The 15,865-nt window shown below is 50.7% G+C and overlaps 1 protein-coding gene and 1 long non-coding RNA gene across 7 annotated transcripts in view; one reads left to right on the top strand and one right to left on the bottom strand.

The window, feature by feature from the left end:
* Nucleotides 1–297: 297 nt before the first annotated feature.
* LOC125115620 (uncharacterized) lies at nt 298–13,577 on the top strand. Of its 4 annotated transcripts, none has more exons than XR_007132149.1 (5): nt 298–584; nt 988–1,134; nt 6,775–8,266; nt 12,760–13,313; nt 13,511–13,577. It is a non-coding gene; the product is annotated as an uncharacterized LOC125115620 (long non-coding RNA). The 4 variants fall into 4 exon arrangements; XR_007132150.1 differs by having other exon boundaries at nt 298–1,134; nt 6,775–7,888; nt 7,980–8,266; XR_007132148.1 differs by having other exon boundaries at nt 298–1,134; nt 6,778–8,266.
* EDRF1 (erythroid differentiation regulatory factor 1) overlaps nt 13,456–15,865 on the bottom strand; it is a 43,121-nt gene continuing 40,711 nt past the window's right edge. For 2 of the 3 annotated variants that reach the window (XM_047759862.1, XM_047759864.1), the window contains one exon: nt 13,456–14,303. In XM_047759862.1, the coding sequence (XP_047615818.1) occupies nt 14,138–14,303 (166 nt within the window). In that variant the 3' untranslated portion in view covers nt 13,456–14,137. The remainder of the gene's footprint in view (nt 14,304–15,865) is intronic. The other variant, XM_047759863.1, reaches the window with a different exon arrangement.

Here is a 15,865-nt window from a genome sequence, read left to right as displayed (position 1 = left end):
AGATTTGGACAAAATTGGACAAACAACCATTTCAGGGCTCTGGAAAATGGCCCGAGTCAGACAACAAATTGAGAAGCTTTTATTTTTTTATTTTTTAGGGCCGCATCTGTGACATACAGATTTTCCCAGGCTAGGGTTTGCGTTGGAGCTGCAGCTGCCGGTCTGCACCACAGCCACAGCAATGCAGGATCCAAGCTGCATCTGTGATGTGTACCACAGCTCACGGCAACACTGGATCCTTAACCTGCTGAGCGAGGCCAGGGATCGAACCCGCAACCTCATGGATGCTGCTGATCAGGTTCATAACCCTCTGAGCCACAACGGGAACTCCGGAGACGCATTTATTCTTGAAAACCTGCTCTGTGGGTCAGACCAGTGGGAGTGGCCGCACGGCCTGTTGGCGCTATCCCTGTGTGGGACCGGCAGCTTTGCCACCCGAGGACCAACTGGATGGGGTGGAGGCAGAAATCCGGGGCTTTTTCAGCAGAGAGTGGTGAACCCCAGAGGAGGAAAACGAAAATCCGCCAGTTTGCTCATCTGAGGCTGTGGACCTAGTTGGGATGAGCAGCCAACTGACCAGAAAGGTAGTGGGGACATCGTGGGACGTGAGTGCCACCGAGGGCGGGGCCGGCCCCGGGGGAGCGTGGGCAGGCGTGGGCGCGGGCCTGACACAGACGGGCCAGAGGGAGCTTGTGGGGCGGCGGCGGGTTCTGAAGCTCATCCTGCACTGGCTGCATCGGGCCACCCCTTGTCCCAGAGGACAGTGTAAACTCGCTTGGAGAGCAGTGTGTGGCACCCACGTTTCTCTCCATGGTCTCAAAGTGAACTCGAGGGGACCCGGAGCAGGAACCCGGCTGCGGGGCAGAGCCACGCGACGCGCTCGTGAAAACGGAGCTGCCCTCCCCGCCCCCCCTACCCGCTCGTTTCCTGGGGTAAAGGCCCAGCCGCAGGCGCTTTAGAGGATCTCCAGCTGATCCCCATTTGCAGCCGCGTTTGAAAACCACGGGACGACCGGAGCTGGGTTCCTCCTGGCCAGGCTGAGGTCCCCGGCAGACTCTAGAAGCTGGAGGAGGAGACAGGTGCCGAGCAAGGCAGGAGGCACAGACCCAGCTGGAGGTGGACGGGGAGACGAAGGTGAGAAGGGGCGAGGGGCTTCGGAAGAGGGGCCGTGGACAAAGGCGGGGCAGGGGCAGGGACAGAGGAGGCTGGGGGAGGGTGAGAGCGGGGGTGGGGACGGGGGACAAGGATCTGCTAAATCCCCACAGCCAGCGGCCAGCAGTGCCCCTTTGGAGAGGAGGTGACCAGGGTTTGAGGTGAGGCAGGCAGGTTTGGTTACGGATGGGATGTTTGGGGCTGGGATGAGCTGCAGCTGAGGGCACAGAGGCGCTGGTGCTTTGGGAAGAGGTGAGCATGGCGGCGAGGGCAGCTTCCAGGCCACGGCTCTGAACATGGGACCTGGGCTCTAGTCGCCTGAGGGCTGGGGGCTCCTGTAGCCATTTAGGTGAAGGCTGAGTCGGGAAAAATGAGTTTTAAATGGAGAAGGACCCTGGTTCTGAAAGTATTGGGGTGACAGAAGGTAGATCTCAGTTTTCCAACAACTAGCTGGGAAAAGTGAAACCCAGAGAGGTCACACCTTGTGCCACCCGCCTTTCCCAGAGGATGACAGTTCTTTTTTTTTGGCTGCACTCATGGCATATGGCAGTTCCTGGGCCAGGGCTGGAATCCAAGCTTCAGCTTCGACCTATGCCACAGCTGTGGCAATGCTGGATCCTTAACCTGCTGCACTGCAAGGAACTCAGACAGTTCCTCTTTTTTTTTTTTTTAGGCTTTTCAAGGCCGCACCTGTGGCATATGGATGTTCCAAGCTAGGGGTGGAATCGGAGCTGCAGCTGCTGACCTACACCACAGCTCCTTAACCCACGGAGTGAGGCCAGGGATCAAACCTGCATCCTCATGGATACTGGTTGGGTTCATAACCCACTGAGCCACAGTGAGAACTCCCTGATCCTTCCTCTGAAGGACCAGAGTTGTGCCACTTCATTGTTTATGTCTGGCGGCTAGAGGAGGGTAAATGGCAGCCTCTGAGGAGGAGCTTGCCAGGCACAGGTCCAGCCTGGAGAAGGTTTAGCTGAGGTTGTGGATGCAGGGCACCTCCCAGGCCCAGCGTGGCTGCCAGGAGCCAGCACGAGACATGCGTCCCACACAACCATGATAGAGTCAAGCTCCCTGTGTGTCCTTGAGGATCAGGAGAGACATGGAGTTCCCCTGTGGCTCAGTGGATTAAGGACCTGGTGGTGTCACCACCATGGCTCAGGTTGCTGCTACGGGTTGATCCCTGGCCTGGGAATTTCCATATGCCATGGGCTCAAAAAAAAAAAAAAAAAAAAAAAGGAAGGGCCAGGAAGTGAGGTGAGAGAGGACAGAGCAGGGAGAGGACGTTCAGAGGGGGCTGTGGAAGGTGTGCTGTGTTCTGCCTTCCCCCTGTGCATGAGCTCCCGCGCTGCAGAGCTGGGGAAGCAGCAACCTGATGACGAGAGAAACGCATCGAGTAGGGATCCAGTGCTGGGCCCCGAGCCCGGGCGGGTCAGTAGTTGGTTTAAGATGCTCCCATTAGACCTTAAAGCCAAGCTCGCAATGACGGGCCTGTTCTCAGGCCGTTCCGAGTTTTAGGTGCTTTAACGCATTGGTTAACGTGTCATGACTCACTTAATGAGTCAGAATAATAGCTCCATGGCAACTATCACGTTAAGCGCTAATGCCATTATGTGACTAGAAGGTAACAAAACCATTGCGATGCGTATGGGTCTTCAGAAAATACACTAGCAGGAAGTTGGTTTATGAAAAATTCTAATCTGTAGCACAGTCTTAACAAGAGGCAAAATAATGCCATCCCAGATTCACTGCCTTGTGGGAGTCGAACTGTTTATCTGGCGCGAGTGTTATCGGCATGGCAGAGGTGACATTCCGGTCATTACCTCTGACCCCTAAGGAGTCTGGGTTGTGTGCTAGGAACCAGGGGGTCCCAGATGGCATAGCCCTGCCCCTCAGGGGCCGCAGACACAGAGAGCAAAGTCAGGAGGCAGCTGAGCTCAGCAGGCCTGGTCTCTGCTGCCTGAGGCAGGACTGTGGCCAAGAGATGCAGGGGGTCCACCCGTCTGGGCGCACGTGCCTCAGTGTCACCCTTGGAGGCTTGGCCGCCTGAGGCCTGACAGAGGAGCATGAGGAGATGGCGGAGTCCCAGGCTGGCCTTCTTCCAAACCAAGTCTCCTGCCTTTTGTGTCCGTGTCATGTTTTTCTTCAGAACTTTTATGTAAAAAAAGCAAACAAAAAAACCTGTTAGCTCTCTCTCTCTCTTTTTTTTTTTTTTGGTCTTTTTGCCTTTTTTCTAGGGCCACTCCTGCAGCATATGGAGGTTGCCAGGCTAGGGGTCTGATCGGAGCTGTAGCCACCAGCCTACGCCAGAGCCAAGCTCTCTTTAAAAAAAAAAAAAAAAAATCTGTTTCTTGGAATTCCCATTGTGGCTCTCAGTGGTAATGAATCCAGCTACTATCCATGAGGATGCAGGTTCAATCCCTGGCCCTGCTCAGTGGGTTAAGGATCGGGCGTTGCCGTGAGCTGTAGTGTAGGTCACAGTCACAGCTCGGATCCCGAGTTTCTGTGGCTGGGGTGTAGGCTGGTGGCAGCTGTAGCTCTGATTAGACCCCTAGCCTGGGAACCTTCATATGCCACAGGCACGGCCCTAAAAAAAAAATTCCATTTCTTACAGTTGTCTGAGGTTGTCTGCTGGGCAGCCACATCATATGACTCCAGCCCTGGATTACACCCCTCCGCCCCTCTCCCAAATTCTTACCCAACCTGCCCTCCAGAGGCCTTTTCCGATTGCTCGATGAAGCTACAGCGAGAAGGGATGTGGCACCAGGTCCGGCCAGGCTGTGCCTCCGGCTCCAGATGGGAGGGGCAGGCGTGACGGGCAGGCAGTGCGCAGGCGCCAGCAGGGCCCCGGGTTCCGCACCCTCCTCACGGGTTAATTTCCCCAAACTGGAAACGCTCCCTTTACCTCCTGGAAACCTGCTCCTCGGCTCCAGATGAAGTGAAAAACATTTGGAAGAGAGCTGCCAGTGAATTATCCTGACCTGCACCCTGGTCTGGTTCCCCAGGATCCCACACAGCTCAGCTGCCCCAGAGTCCTACGGGCCACCTTCCCGTCCCCAGGGCCCTGAAGGAGGGGACACCCTGAGAGCCCCCCAACTCGGGCAGGAGGAGAGCAACTCCGCCCGTCCCCTGGAAGAGCAGAGGCAGAGACTCACTGGCCATCTTCCGTCTGCAGAGCTGTGACAGCCAACTGAGCGGAAACCCCTCGAGGCCAAGGGACAGCAGAGCAGCAGAGCCACCGGGCTGGGCACGTTCTCCTTATGCGCTCCCGGGCCTACAGCAGAAGGGGCAGAAGCCAAGATCCTACCTGCCTGTGTCTTCTCCAGCCTCCCCCAGGGCGGGCGGCAGGGTAGGGGTGACCTGGCTCAGGCCCCGAACCCCGGGTCCCGCCTGAGGGGGCGCGTGTGCTCCTGCCCTCACTTCAGCGCCCTGGTCACTTTGTAGCTGTGGTAGAAGACACAGCACACCAGCACGAAGGCGACGAGCAGCAAGCCGCCGGCGACGGAGAGCATGACCTTGAAGTCCAGCTTCTCAACCACCATGGCCAAGTCGAGCAAAGCGCACACCTGGGCAGCGAAGGGCCGGGAAACGGTGAACGCCCCCCACCTCCACCCCTCACAGGCTGGTCCAGGATGGGGAAGGGGTTTCCCTGTGGACGAAAAGGGACTGCGACGTGAAGCCCAGAGGGGAAATCAGGACACGCAGAGGGGAGAGCTGTCTCCCTCCCACAGGCCGAAGTGGGCAGGTGCAGAGGCCAGCGCTTGAGCCGGGCGGGGGCGAAGCCTGGGCCTCCTGAAATGTGTTTACCTGCAGAGTCAGGCTTAAAAGCGCCCTGTGGGAGCAACGAAGGCAGCGTCTTTTTTCACCGTGTTCAGCTCTGCAAAGCCAAGAATATGCAAACCCATCTTTTATATGATCCATGGTGAGGGAAAATATTTCAGGTCTCCCACTGACAATGGGGTCATGCCATCTCAGCATTTAAGGACATTCCAGAAGCTCCCAGCCAAACCTTCCCCGGGCTCAGGGATGGGGAGCGCCCTGCACAGACCAGGAAGCTTCGCCCGGGGTCCCTGTCCCACATTCTGACTTTATTTAGATCACGCCCCTACTTCGGCTGTTTTCCCTGCCAAATCCAACTGATTTCCCCTGAATCCAGTGCACCTGGGATAAGCAACTTGGTTAATCCAACCCTCTGAGCCTTGAGAAGCCAGTCCTTTCAAAGGCTAGGTAATGACTCGGGAGCGGAGAACCACGCGAATGGTAAGCGCACCTCCTGAGTCCAGGCGCCCTGAGCTGCACGAAGCCAAGTGAAGATCAAACTAATCGACCAAGACCTTCAGTAGCAAGCCCCCTCCTGCCTCCTAGAAGGGATCTTAGTGTCACGGCGAGGGGCCTGCCGTGCGAGTTTCAGGGCTGACTTCCAGAAGCTCCGTCGCCCGCCAGGGCTCAGGGGAGGGAGAGGCCAGGTCTGGGGCTTTTAGACCCATCAGGACACAGGCTGTGTGACATCAGCCCTTGGAACGCCAGCTCCCAGTCACAAAGTTCTCAATTCCGTCCTGCCTTTTGGCTTATCCTCACCTCCCGGGAAATGTGGAATGTCTAGGTGCTATTTTGTGTCATTTTGTTTTGTAGTTTTGTAGCACTGTGGGTTCTTGTTTCCCCCAGAGAAAACGTGGAGGGTTTGTCTTCTAATCAAAAGACAGGAGGAGGAGTTCCCACTGTGGTGCAGCGGGTTCATAACCCGGCTTGTCTCTCTAGAGGCGCCAGTTGGATCCCTGGCCCGACGCAGTGGGTAAAGGATCCGGTGTTGCTGCAGCTGCGGTGTGGGTCGCAGCTCTGTTTCAGGTTGGGTCCCTGCCCAGGAACTTCCATATGCTGTGGGGATGGTCAAAAAAGGGGAAAAAAAAAAAGACGAGAAACCCTGCCACGTGGGGAGGTGAACAATGTCCCCAGACCCCAGAGTTCTGGCCACACAGAGGACCCTGTAGCCATTTCGCACAACACAGAGCTGTGCCCACTGAGCTGCGCTGACGTGGTTAAGTGGACAGGTGACACCTGCTGACATACACGCTGTGGTTTCATTGAGGTTATCTGTGGTACACACCCAGCGTATAACCGGGAGCAGAGCTGAGACCTGTGTACCGACGTGGATACATCCCACGCAGGGGGCAGAAACGAGATGATTGTGGCCCTGGGCACACATCTCTGATGATGAAGGCAGAGAGCCTGCCAAGCCAGTTCTGTCAGACCAGGGGGTCCATGTAGCACGTGAGGCTTCTCACGGAAGCCCGGGCACAGGAGGGGAGCAGAACAGACCTCACGGGCACAGGCGTGGGGACGGGCAGCCAGCAGGCTCCAGGGGACCGCTCTCTCTGCTCGCTGGTCTGTGGGAATGTTTCACTAGAAAACTCCTGCTTTGCCGTTGTCTCCGTTCAAGTCACCAAGGAAAGTGAGCGAGCCCAGCTGGTTTTTGCACCAGGTGTCAGGTGGCTGGATGGTTCTTTTTCTTTTTTTTTTTTTAAGGTTCAGGTGAAGGATCATTCGACCTTGCATTTGACTGGATTCATAGAGAAACCAGAGTGGAGAATTGACAGTGAAATGCAGCATGTATTTTTTCCCTAGCAGCTGGTACCGGCTTTATGAAAATTGGAACAACCAGACGAGGTCCCGGGATGTTGTCCAGAGCCTCACCAGCTGGCATGGCATCTCTACCCAAAACATCGACGCCCTGTCCACGTCTGGATGCCGGAGAGAGACGAACGCTATTGTTTTAAAAGGCGGGGGTTCGTGTGTGTGGCTCTTTCTTTCTGAGCGGATGCACTGGGAACAAGGGTTTGGCACCCCTACCAGGGACCGCACCGCAAAGCTCCTGCAATCACGGCTTCCTTTCTGTCTGTGCCATCAGACCTGAGGTCTGTGAGCACAGGGCTCGTGCTGTATCCTCTGATTTTTTTCAGAAGGCCCAGAGGGCACCCAATGAATGAATGAGTGAGTGAATGAATGAGAGAGTGCAGAAAGTATGCAGGCGCTGAGGTGGTGACTAAAGACCTGTAAGACAGGGCTTCCCTACCGAAGTGTGACTGTGACCCTGGACAGCGAAGACCCTTGCAAGCGGACCAGCAGGAGTAAGTTTTGAAGGGTGGGATGAGCAGAGGAGGTGGTCCCTGCCCCTGGAGTCAGAGGCTGGAGCCATGCGGGACTCAGGGCTTGAGCAGACTTGAAGATGGGCCTGGAGTCCCCAGAACACTATGCCCAGGGGCGGCGGGGGAAGGAGTGCCCGAGCACTGGCCGCGAAGGAGGTCCGGCAGCGGCCGGACAGCTGGGCCCGGGGAGGGTGGCGGGCCCCCTGCTGGGTGAGGCTGGGTTGAGGGAGGTCAGCCTGGGCTCAGAGAGCCCAGGACCTCAGGGTCAGGGGGGCCACATCGAGCAGGCATTGAGGAATTGGTGGCAGTTTGAGCAGGGAGAGCTCAAAAAAACCCAAAACCAAAACCAAAACAAAGCAGAGGTGGGGCCGGTGGTGACACAGAGCAGCCCCAGGCTTTCCTGCTCTCCTCCCCGGCCATCCAGGGGTCCCAGGCCCTGTGCTGCTGGTGCAAACCAACCTCGCACAGTCTAATCTCAAAGGCTCTTGTGGCTACTACAGTTCCTTCCCCTGGCTGCCCAGAAATGCCGTGGGCCCTCTCTTTGCCTGAACGCTAGTAATACAACCACATGGCTTGAAATCGCTCAAAAAGAGGTAAGAGGCAGAAGCCAAACTAAGAGAGGCTTGCGTGCCCATTTTGCCATAAGAGCCCCGTGCATACATTTGGTCCTGTGTTCCTTCCCAGCGCCCCAGGAAGAATTATTGGAGTTCGGTGACATAAAGAAATGGCCTCCGGGTGGATTTTTACGGTTCTGGTCTTTCAGAGTTGGAAGCACATCTTTCAGCGCTGTAAGAAGTCCAGAATTTATCCTGGCAAGGCCCAAAAAGTCTCACTCACGGAATGAGGTCATCTTGGAGGTTGCTATAATACAGCTGGATTTTATTCTCGGCGCCTGAAACACATCTTAAATTCAACTTGCTGTGAAAACTCCAAATTCAAACCTCATTCCAGCCTTCACCCGCTCCTCAGTGGTAAACATTTCCAAATATCTTGACTCTTTGGTGGCTGAGGGATGTAACCGCGTGTGATGTTTTATGAGCGGTGCACTCAAAAGTTAGCTCAGTGGGTTTGTTCTATTGTGTGCTGACAATATTCCAAATACTCAGGATCAGGAACCACGAATAAGGACAGCTTAGAATGATCCTCTGCTGTTTCAGAGCATGAAAGGGGCATTTGGATCTGAAATGAAATGCAACAAAATTATATAATGTTATTATTGTGTGATTCCGTAGGACAAAGCAAGCTGTCTGAATTTGGGTGAATTGCTTCAACTCTCTTTACCAGCCCCGTTTCCTCAGTTTTAAAACGAGGCTAGGGGTGGAACTAGATTTGAAAACTCTGGGGGAAAAAAAAGAAGAATCTAATAATAAGCATCGTGATTTTTTTCTTTAAAGAGAGCTTATATTGATGAGGATAGAAAAATGACTCAGGACAATCCACAGGCCCCTAACATGTAAAAGAAAAGTCTTTAGATTATAAAGGAAGGAGAAGAAAAATAAGATGCTTACGTGAAATAGACTGTGATTTTTGTTTGTTTTTGCACTTTTTTTTTTTTTTTGTGGCCATGCCTGTGGCATGTGGAAGTTCCTGGGCCGGGGACTGAACATATTGCCGCAGCAGCGACCTGAGCCACTGCAGTGTGACATCGCCAGATCCTTAACCCTCTGAGCCAGGGAACTCCTAGATTTTGCTTTTGCTGAGACCAGTGGGCTGGGGGCCGACCACACCCTAACTGCAGCAATGGTGTGTACGAGAAATTGATTCCTGGGGTTAGATCTAGACGGGATTCAAGACCTGGGGGGTCACTCATTTGGGCAGAGGCTTCCCTCGGATGCCGGCTGTCCAGCTTTCTCCAGAGTCTGGGCAGAGCATCACAGTGGGCTGGAACCTATATGGAAAGTCGTATCCGCTGTTTCCTGTGACTTCACAGTAATAAACCACATGCAGGCTTGTTTGGCTCTCAGGAAATCAGTACTGGAGACATGACAGTGACAAGGACCAGGCCCACACAGAAGACAAACAAGAAAGGAACTCGCCTAGATTGCTTTTCTGGCATTCCAAGTTCTCCGGACGCTGCCTTTTTGAATGAAGAGAGCAGTTAATCACTTCTTCAAAGGGTCCTTCGGAAGTAGAAGGCTTTCCAGCCCGGCGGTGCTTCTGTCGTCCCTAATTGCAATTTGTCAGATGGCCGAGTTCTTCGTTAAAAGCTGTTCTCAGTTACCACCGACCTAGATGGGTATGGCCGTGGCAGTTCATCCCACCACACGGATCATTAGTAGGAACTTCAAGCTCAAAGAATTTGGTGCCAAGCTACGGAGTTGCTTACCTCGTTGTTATAAATTAACCCCAAAATCAATGACTTCCAGAAAAGCCAGCCTTAGCTTTGTTTTGTAGGTGTTTGCATTTGATGTGAACAGAACTCAAGTCCTTGAACCTTATCCGATGAAGATCACTAAGGTTTTTCCAGGAAGAGCCACAGAACGATCCTGTCGGAAGTCTAGATCCAGCTACTCCTGAACTCCAGCTTATTTCTGCCAGAGTAGAAGATCCTTTCTGAATTCATCAACCCAAAATTAGATACAATCAATGCACGTGTCCAGGTTTAACTTGCAGAGAGAAATATGGCCATTCCTGGGCTAAGGATTGAATCCAAGCGGCAGCTGCAACCTATGCTGCAGCTGAGGCAATGCTGGATCTTCTAACCCACTGTTCTGGGCTGGGGATTGAACTTGCATCCCCCGCATTGCCCCTGCTGCTGCAATCAGATTCTTAACCCACTGTGTCACAGTGGGAACTGAAGGCACGTTTAAAAATTTTTCTCTAATGAAACTTTTATTTCTTGTATATATTTTATAAATACACATTTGTTTGTACTCTGGCAACTGCCAAAAAGCAGACAAAGTAAAGAAAATCACCTCTAATTTTATAAAAGAGTTAAAATTACCTAAAATTTTATCCTGCAGGCAGGTAAGTGCACTTCTGGGATTTTCCTTATGGAGTTTTAAGTTTTTAAAAATTATTTATTTTCTTTTTAGGGCCACACCTGTGGCATGTGGAAGTTCCCAGGCTAGGGGTTGAATCAAAGCTATAGCTGCCGGCCTACGCCACAGCCACTCCACGCCAGGTCCAAGCTGTGTCTCCAACCTACACCACAGCTTATGGCAATGACGGATCCTTAACCCAACTGAGGCCAGGGATTGAACCCACATCCTCATGGATCCTCGTTGGGTTCGTTAAACCCTGAGCCACGACAATAACTCCCCAAGTTTATGTTATATTGGAGGATAGTTGATTGACATTGTGATGTTTGTTTCAGGTGATTCCTCTGTACACATACCCATTCTTTTTCAGATTCTTTTCCCATAGAGGTTATTACAGAATATTGAGTAGGGTTCCCTGTGTTACAGAGCAGGTCCTTATTATTTTATATGTAGTGTGTATATTAATTCTAAACTCCTAATTTATCCCTCTCCCCACCTTTCCTTTTTGGTAACCATAGGTTTGTTGTCAAAGTCTGTGAGTCTGTTTTTTTGTTTGTTTTTGCTTTTTAGGGCCGCACCCTCGGCACATAGAAGTCCCCAGGCTAGGGGTTGAATCGGAGCTACACCACAGCCACAGCAGTGTGGGATCTGAGCCACAGCTGCGACCTACACCACAGCTCACGACAACGCCGGATCCCCAACCCACTGAGCGAGGCCAGGGATCGAGCCTGCATCCTCATGGATGCTAGTCAGATTCATTTCCACTGCACCACAATGGGAACTCCTGTTTCTGTTTTGTAAATAAGTTTGTTTGTATCATTTTTAAAGATTCTATATAGAAGTGATACTGGTATTTGTCTTTCTCTGACCAGTATGATAATCTCTAGGTTTATCCATGATGCTACAAATGGCATTCATTTTTTATTGCTAGTATTCCACTGTGTGTGTGTGTGTGTGTGTGTACATTCGGGGGCATCTAGCCAGAGAAAACCATAAATTGAAAAGATACATGCACCTGTTTGCTCATTGCAGCCCTATTTACAATCGCCAAGACATGCTATTGATAAAGCATGTCCTAAATATACACGTACGTATCTTCTTTCTCCATTCCTGCCAATGGACATTTAAGGCATGTTTTATCAATAGCATGTCTTGGCGATTGTAAATAGGGCTGCAATGAGCAAACAGGTGCACGCACCTTTTCGATTTATGGTTTTCTCTGGCTAGATGCCCCAGGGTGGGATTTCTGGATCCTGTGGTAGTTATTTTTTTAAAGGACCCTCCATAGTGTCCTCCATGAGGGCTGCGCCACTTTACATTCCCACCAACATTGTAGGGGCTCCCTTTTCTCCGCACCCTCTCCAGCGCTGTTTGCAGACGTTTTGATGATGGTCATCCTGACGTGAGGTGATACCTCATTGTAGTTTTGATTTGCGTTTCTCTAACAATTGGTGATGTTGAGCCTCTCATTTACTTTTTGGCCATCTGTATGTCTCCTCAGGAGAAAGGTCTGTATCTTCTGACCATTTTTTGATTGGCTTTTTTTGATATACAGATGCATGAGCTGTTTGTATATTTTGGACATTAATCCCTTGTCAGTCGCTTTGTTTGCAAACATTTTCTCTCAATCTGTGGGTCTTTTTGCTTATGGTTTTCTTTACTATGCAAAAGCGTTTACATTTAATTAGGTCTCATTTATTTTTGCCTTTTCTTTACTCTAGGAAGTGGGTCCAAAAAGACACTACTGCGATTTATGTCAGAGAGTGTTCTGCCTGTTTTCCTCTAAGTGTTTTATCATATCTGGTCCTACATTTAGGTCTTTAATCCATTTTTGTGAATGGTGTTCAGAGAATGTTCTAATTTCATTCTTTTACATGTAGCTGTTCACTTATCGAAAAGACTGTTTTTTCTCCACTATATATTCTTGCCTCCTTTGTTGTAGACGAATGGACCATATTTCTGGTCTTTATACCTGTTCCATTGATCTCTGGTTCTGTTTTTGTGCCAGTACCGTACTGTGTGGATTACTGTAGCTTTGTAGTGTAGTCTAGTCTGGAGTTGGGGAGCTTGATTCCTCCAGCTCTGTTTTTCTTTCCAAGTAAAAACCTTTAATTTAAAATCAGCAAATGACAACAATCTTTTAAAAGGCCCTTTTCTTCTTCTGTAGGAACTTTCATGTCATTGCTTTGACAAGGGAAGCCAGCTACAATTTTTATCTTGCTTAAACGCACATTTTCCTTTTGACTGAAAGGCTATCTGCTGAGATAGGTGAGGAGATATGCAACTCTAGTATCCTGAGCTCTGGCTTATTTCTGCTTATGCAGAATATCTTTTTAATGCATTAACCCAAAGTTAGATATAGTCAACGGATGTGTCCACATTTAACAGAGACTTGGTGTGTGTGTGCGCCTGCCACAAGGGGAAACAGAATGACAGCTGTCCTAATATGCGATGTTACCGATTTTGTACAACTTGCTTTACAGGTTACGTAAAACTTTCAATGCCTCCATGATTAATTTGTGAAAACTGATGCAGATCCTGAGGACAATGCAAGCGAAACAGAAGGAAGTGGACAAATGGCAAGTGCTCATTTTGCCAAAAGCTACGACAGACGTCAGCTCACCGATGAAAACACCTGAAAATCTCAGTCTGTAAAAATTCAGCTCGAAACAAGCTTATTCCAGGCATTTTTCTAGTCCAGTTCTGACTTCTTCAGAGCAGTGTGGCTGGGGAGTGGAGGGGCCGCCAGCCAACACGCAGGCTCAGCAGCAGGAGCTGAAGATCAGCAGCAGCACCCCCTCCTACCCGCGGGCCAGGCAGGCTTGGTGGCAGGGCAAGTGCGTGTCCACAAAGGCATCAGGCATGTAAACGCAAACCCTCCATCCACCAGGAAGGAGCCTTCTCGATTTGTATGTTACGTCCTCTCTCTCTAAACTGAGACTGATTATCTAAGACAAGCATGGCCTTGCCTGCTGTAGACCCTGGAAAAAGAAGCATGTTTTAAGCAACTGGACAAGAGCCGGGGAGCAGCCAAATGGTAAGTATAATATTCCAGTGAGAACTGAGTGGACAGCAGAATTTTCTTTTTAATGTTTTAAATCTTTACTTGGTAAAGTTTATTAATTAAACCAGTTCAAATCAAAACTCAATGTGAAGAATGTGAAATGGAAAACTACAAAGACATTTTAAATAAATAATTTATTTATTCAAAATAGTTTCTTACCTTATTCACAGTTTCAAGTTGAAAATGAAAAAAAAGAGGAGGAGAGTACCTGTTCTTGATCAACTGTCATACAAAGTCAAGGAAAAGCAGATTCCTTCAGAACATGCACTAAATACAGAGAACCGCACCCTGGCTCGTCCCCGAGAAATCCTGCACTGAAGCTTCCTAAAAAAGGGCAGCTTTTTCTGTGCGACTGAGAAAGAACACTGCAGATGCACAGGAAGTTCCTTAACCCACCCGAACCACCACCACCACCTGGATAGAAGGTCCCTTGACCACAATAACATTTATCCAAAAGTAATTCTCTCTCAAACCCGCACAGCTTAACATACTTCAAAAATACTTAAAAGTGTAACGGCATCACAGGAAGTCTGTTGACACTGAGGTACCACGTACTTCGCAAGGAGACGCGTCTGAGTTCTACGTCTGATTCTGCCGTCGGCAGTTCCACCGACGAGGCCAAAGAACTCGACCACGACCATCTGCCCGGGAAAGGGGAACTCACTCTGTGTCTCACTGCTCTGCCTGTTGAGGGGACATTTCCCTCGTGTTTAATGAAACAAAGCACCGAATGGACAAACCGGCCCCCGGCTGCAGAAGCACGGACAGCATCTCTGCAGACCGGCCCCCGCCCCGCGTCACTGCACAGCACCGCCGGCGGCGCCGTGCGCCAGCTGCTCCAGCAGGTGGAGGAGAAGGTCGAGTCTTTCCAGGAGAGATGCGTTTTTGTTAGCAGTAGCTCTCAGAAGCTGGGAGTAAATCTGCTTGTTGGTTTTGAGGACTACGTCTTCTTCAAGGTTACTACTGGTTAAAGAGAGAGAGAGAGAGATGAAGCCAACAAGTGAGGCCCACCAACAGCCATGAAAGACCCACGAGCTAAACACCAGCGGCACAGTCGTTGCTTTTCATGGGGCAGCAGGTGTTCTGTGAGTGCCAACTCCATACCTACCTTCTTGCATCCATTGCTTATGGGCCTGTTTTTAAATATTTATTTCAAAACATCAGTTAAAGCCGAAGATTATTCCTTTATTTATTTTTTTGTCTTTTTTTTGCCTTTTCTAGGGCCGCTCCCGTGGCACATGGAGGTTCCCAGGCTAGGGGTCTAATTGGAGCTGTAGCTGCCGCCTACGCCACAGCAACTCGGGATCCAAGCTGCACCTTCGACCTACACGATAGCTCACTCACGGCAATGCCAGATCCTTAACCCACTGAGCGAGGCCAGGGATCGAACCCGCAACCTCATGGTTCCTAGTCAGATTCGTTAACCACTCCGGCACAATGGGAACTCCTCCGTTAAGGATTTCCCCAGACCTTCTACCTGTGCCCAAGTGCCGCCTGTCAGGCTGGCTAGCCAGTACCCCAGCAGCCTGGACCCTCCCTCTGCCCGCCTCCAGGCTCAGGCTGTAAGGACCCCCCTTCTCTCGGCTCCAGTGGCTCCCCTTGCACAGGACCCACCTTTTCCACACTGCAGGCGGCCGACCACAGGCCGGGCTGCACCCACCGAGAGCCTATGAAAACTCCCTCCACAGAGGCCTAGTCCCCCTGCACCCACTTTTATCAGGCACAGCTCCTCTCTGAACCCCTGCCCAACACCGGCCACAGCACAGAGGGACCACTCAGTGCATTCACTATCTGCAGCGTGGCCACAAGAGGGATACGTTTTAGTGTTGTGGGTTTTTTTTTGGGGGGGGGTTAACATTCATGAAACTTTTGATAACCTCACGAGACATGTAAATGCCTATGTGACAGTGAACAAGGGAATAGCACTTAACAATCAGAAACACTAGAATATGAATTATTTTCCATGGAAAATGACCTCACACTCATTTTAGCTGGATGCCTCAAGATAATTGACGGCCTCTGAGCCAGTAAATGTAAGACGCTCTGATTTGTTCCGATCATAATTTTGAATCTTAAATCTTTATCTTCCAGTTTCTACTAATCACTCTCTTCCTGAGCAGCTCTCATCAACAGTTAGTGAAACTGCCTTCTCTACGTGGAAGGTGCTGTCATTTCGCAGGGTTATCTTTTTCCAGAGGAAGGCAGCCGACATTCGTTTATCTTCCTTTTACCAATCTTAGCCAAATGTTCAACGGGCACGGCTGGCCAGGAAAACGTGTAAGTCCCAGGATCTGTTCTCTGTCTACGGCACAAAGCATTCAACCCTTCAGAGACTATTCTATTTTCTATATGTTAAACCCCCAAGCCATCGAAAGGTCAAGAGGCTCCAATCTGCTAAAGCAATGAATGTTAAAATGCGGTGCAAGAGCAATTCTTGATCCAAAAAGAAAAAACACAATGGAACAGACAAAACGAGTGTTTCTGGTTTGCCAACATAGTCACAAGTGCCAGCATAACCTCAAAAG

This window comes from Phacochoerus africanus, chromosome 15 (assembly GCF_016906955.1).
Source record: "Phacochoerus africanus isolate WHEZ1 chromosome 15, ROS_Pafr_v1, whole genome shotgun sequence".
Taxonomy (NCBI): domain Eukaryota; kingdom Metazoa; phylum Chordata; class Mammalia; order Artiodactyla; family Suidae; genus Phacochoerus; species Phacochoerus africanus.
Note: the sequence above shows the minus strand (reverse complement) of the source record. Positions and strands in the feature narration are given on the sequence as shown.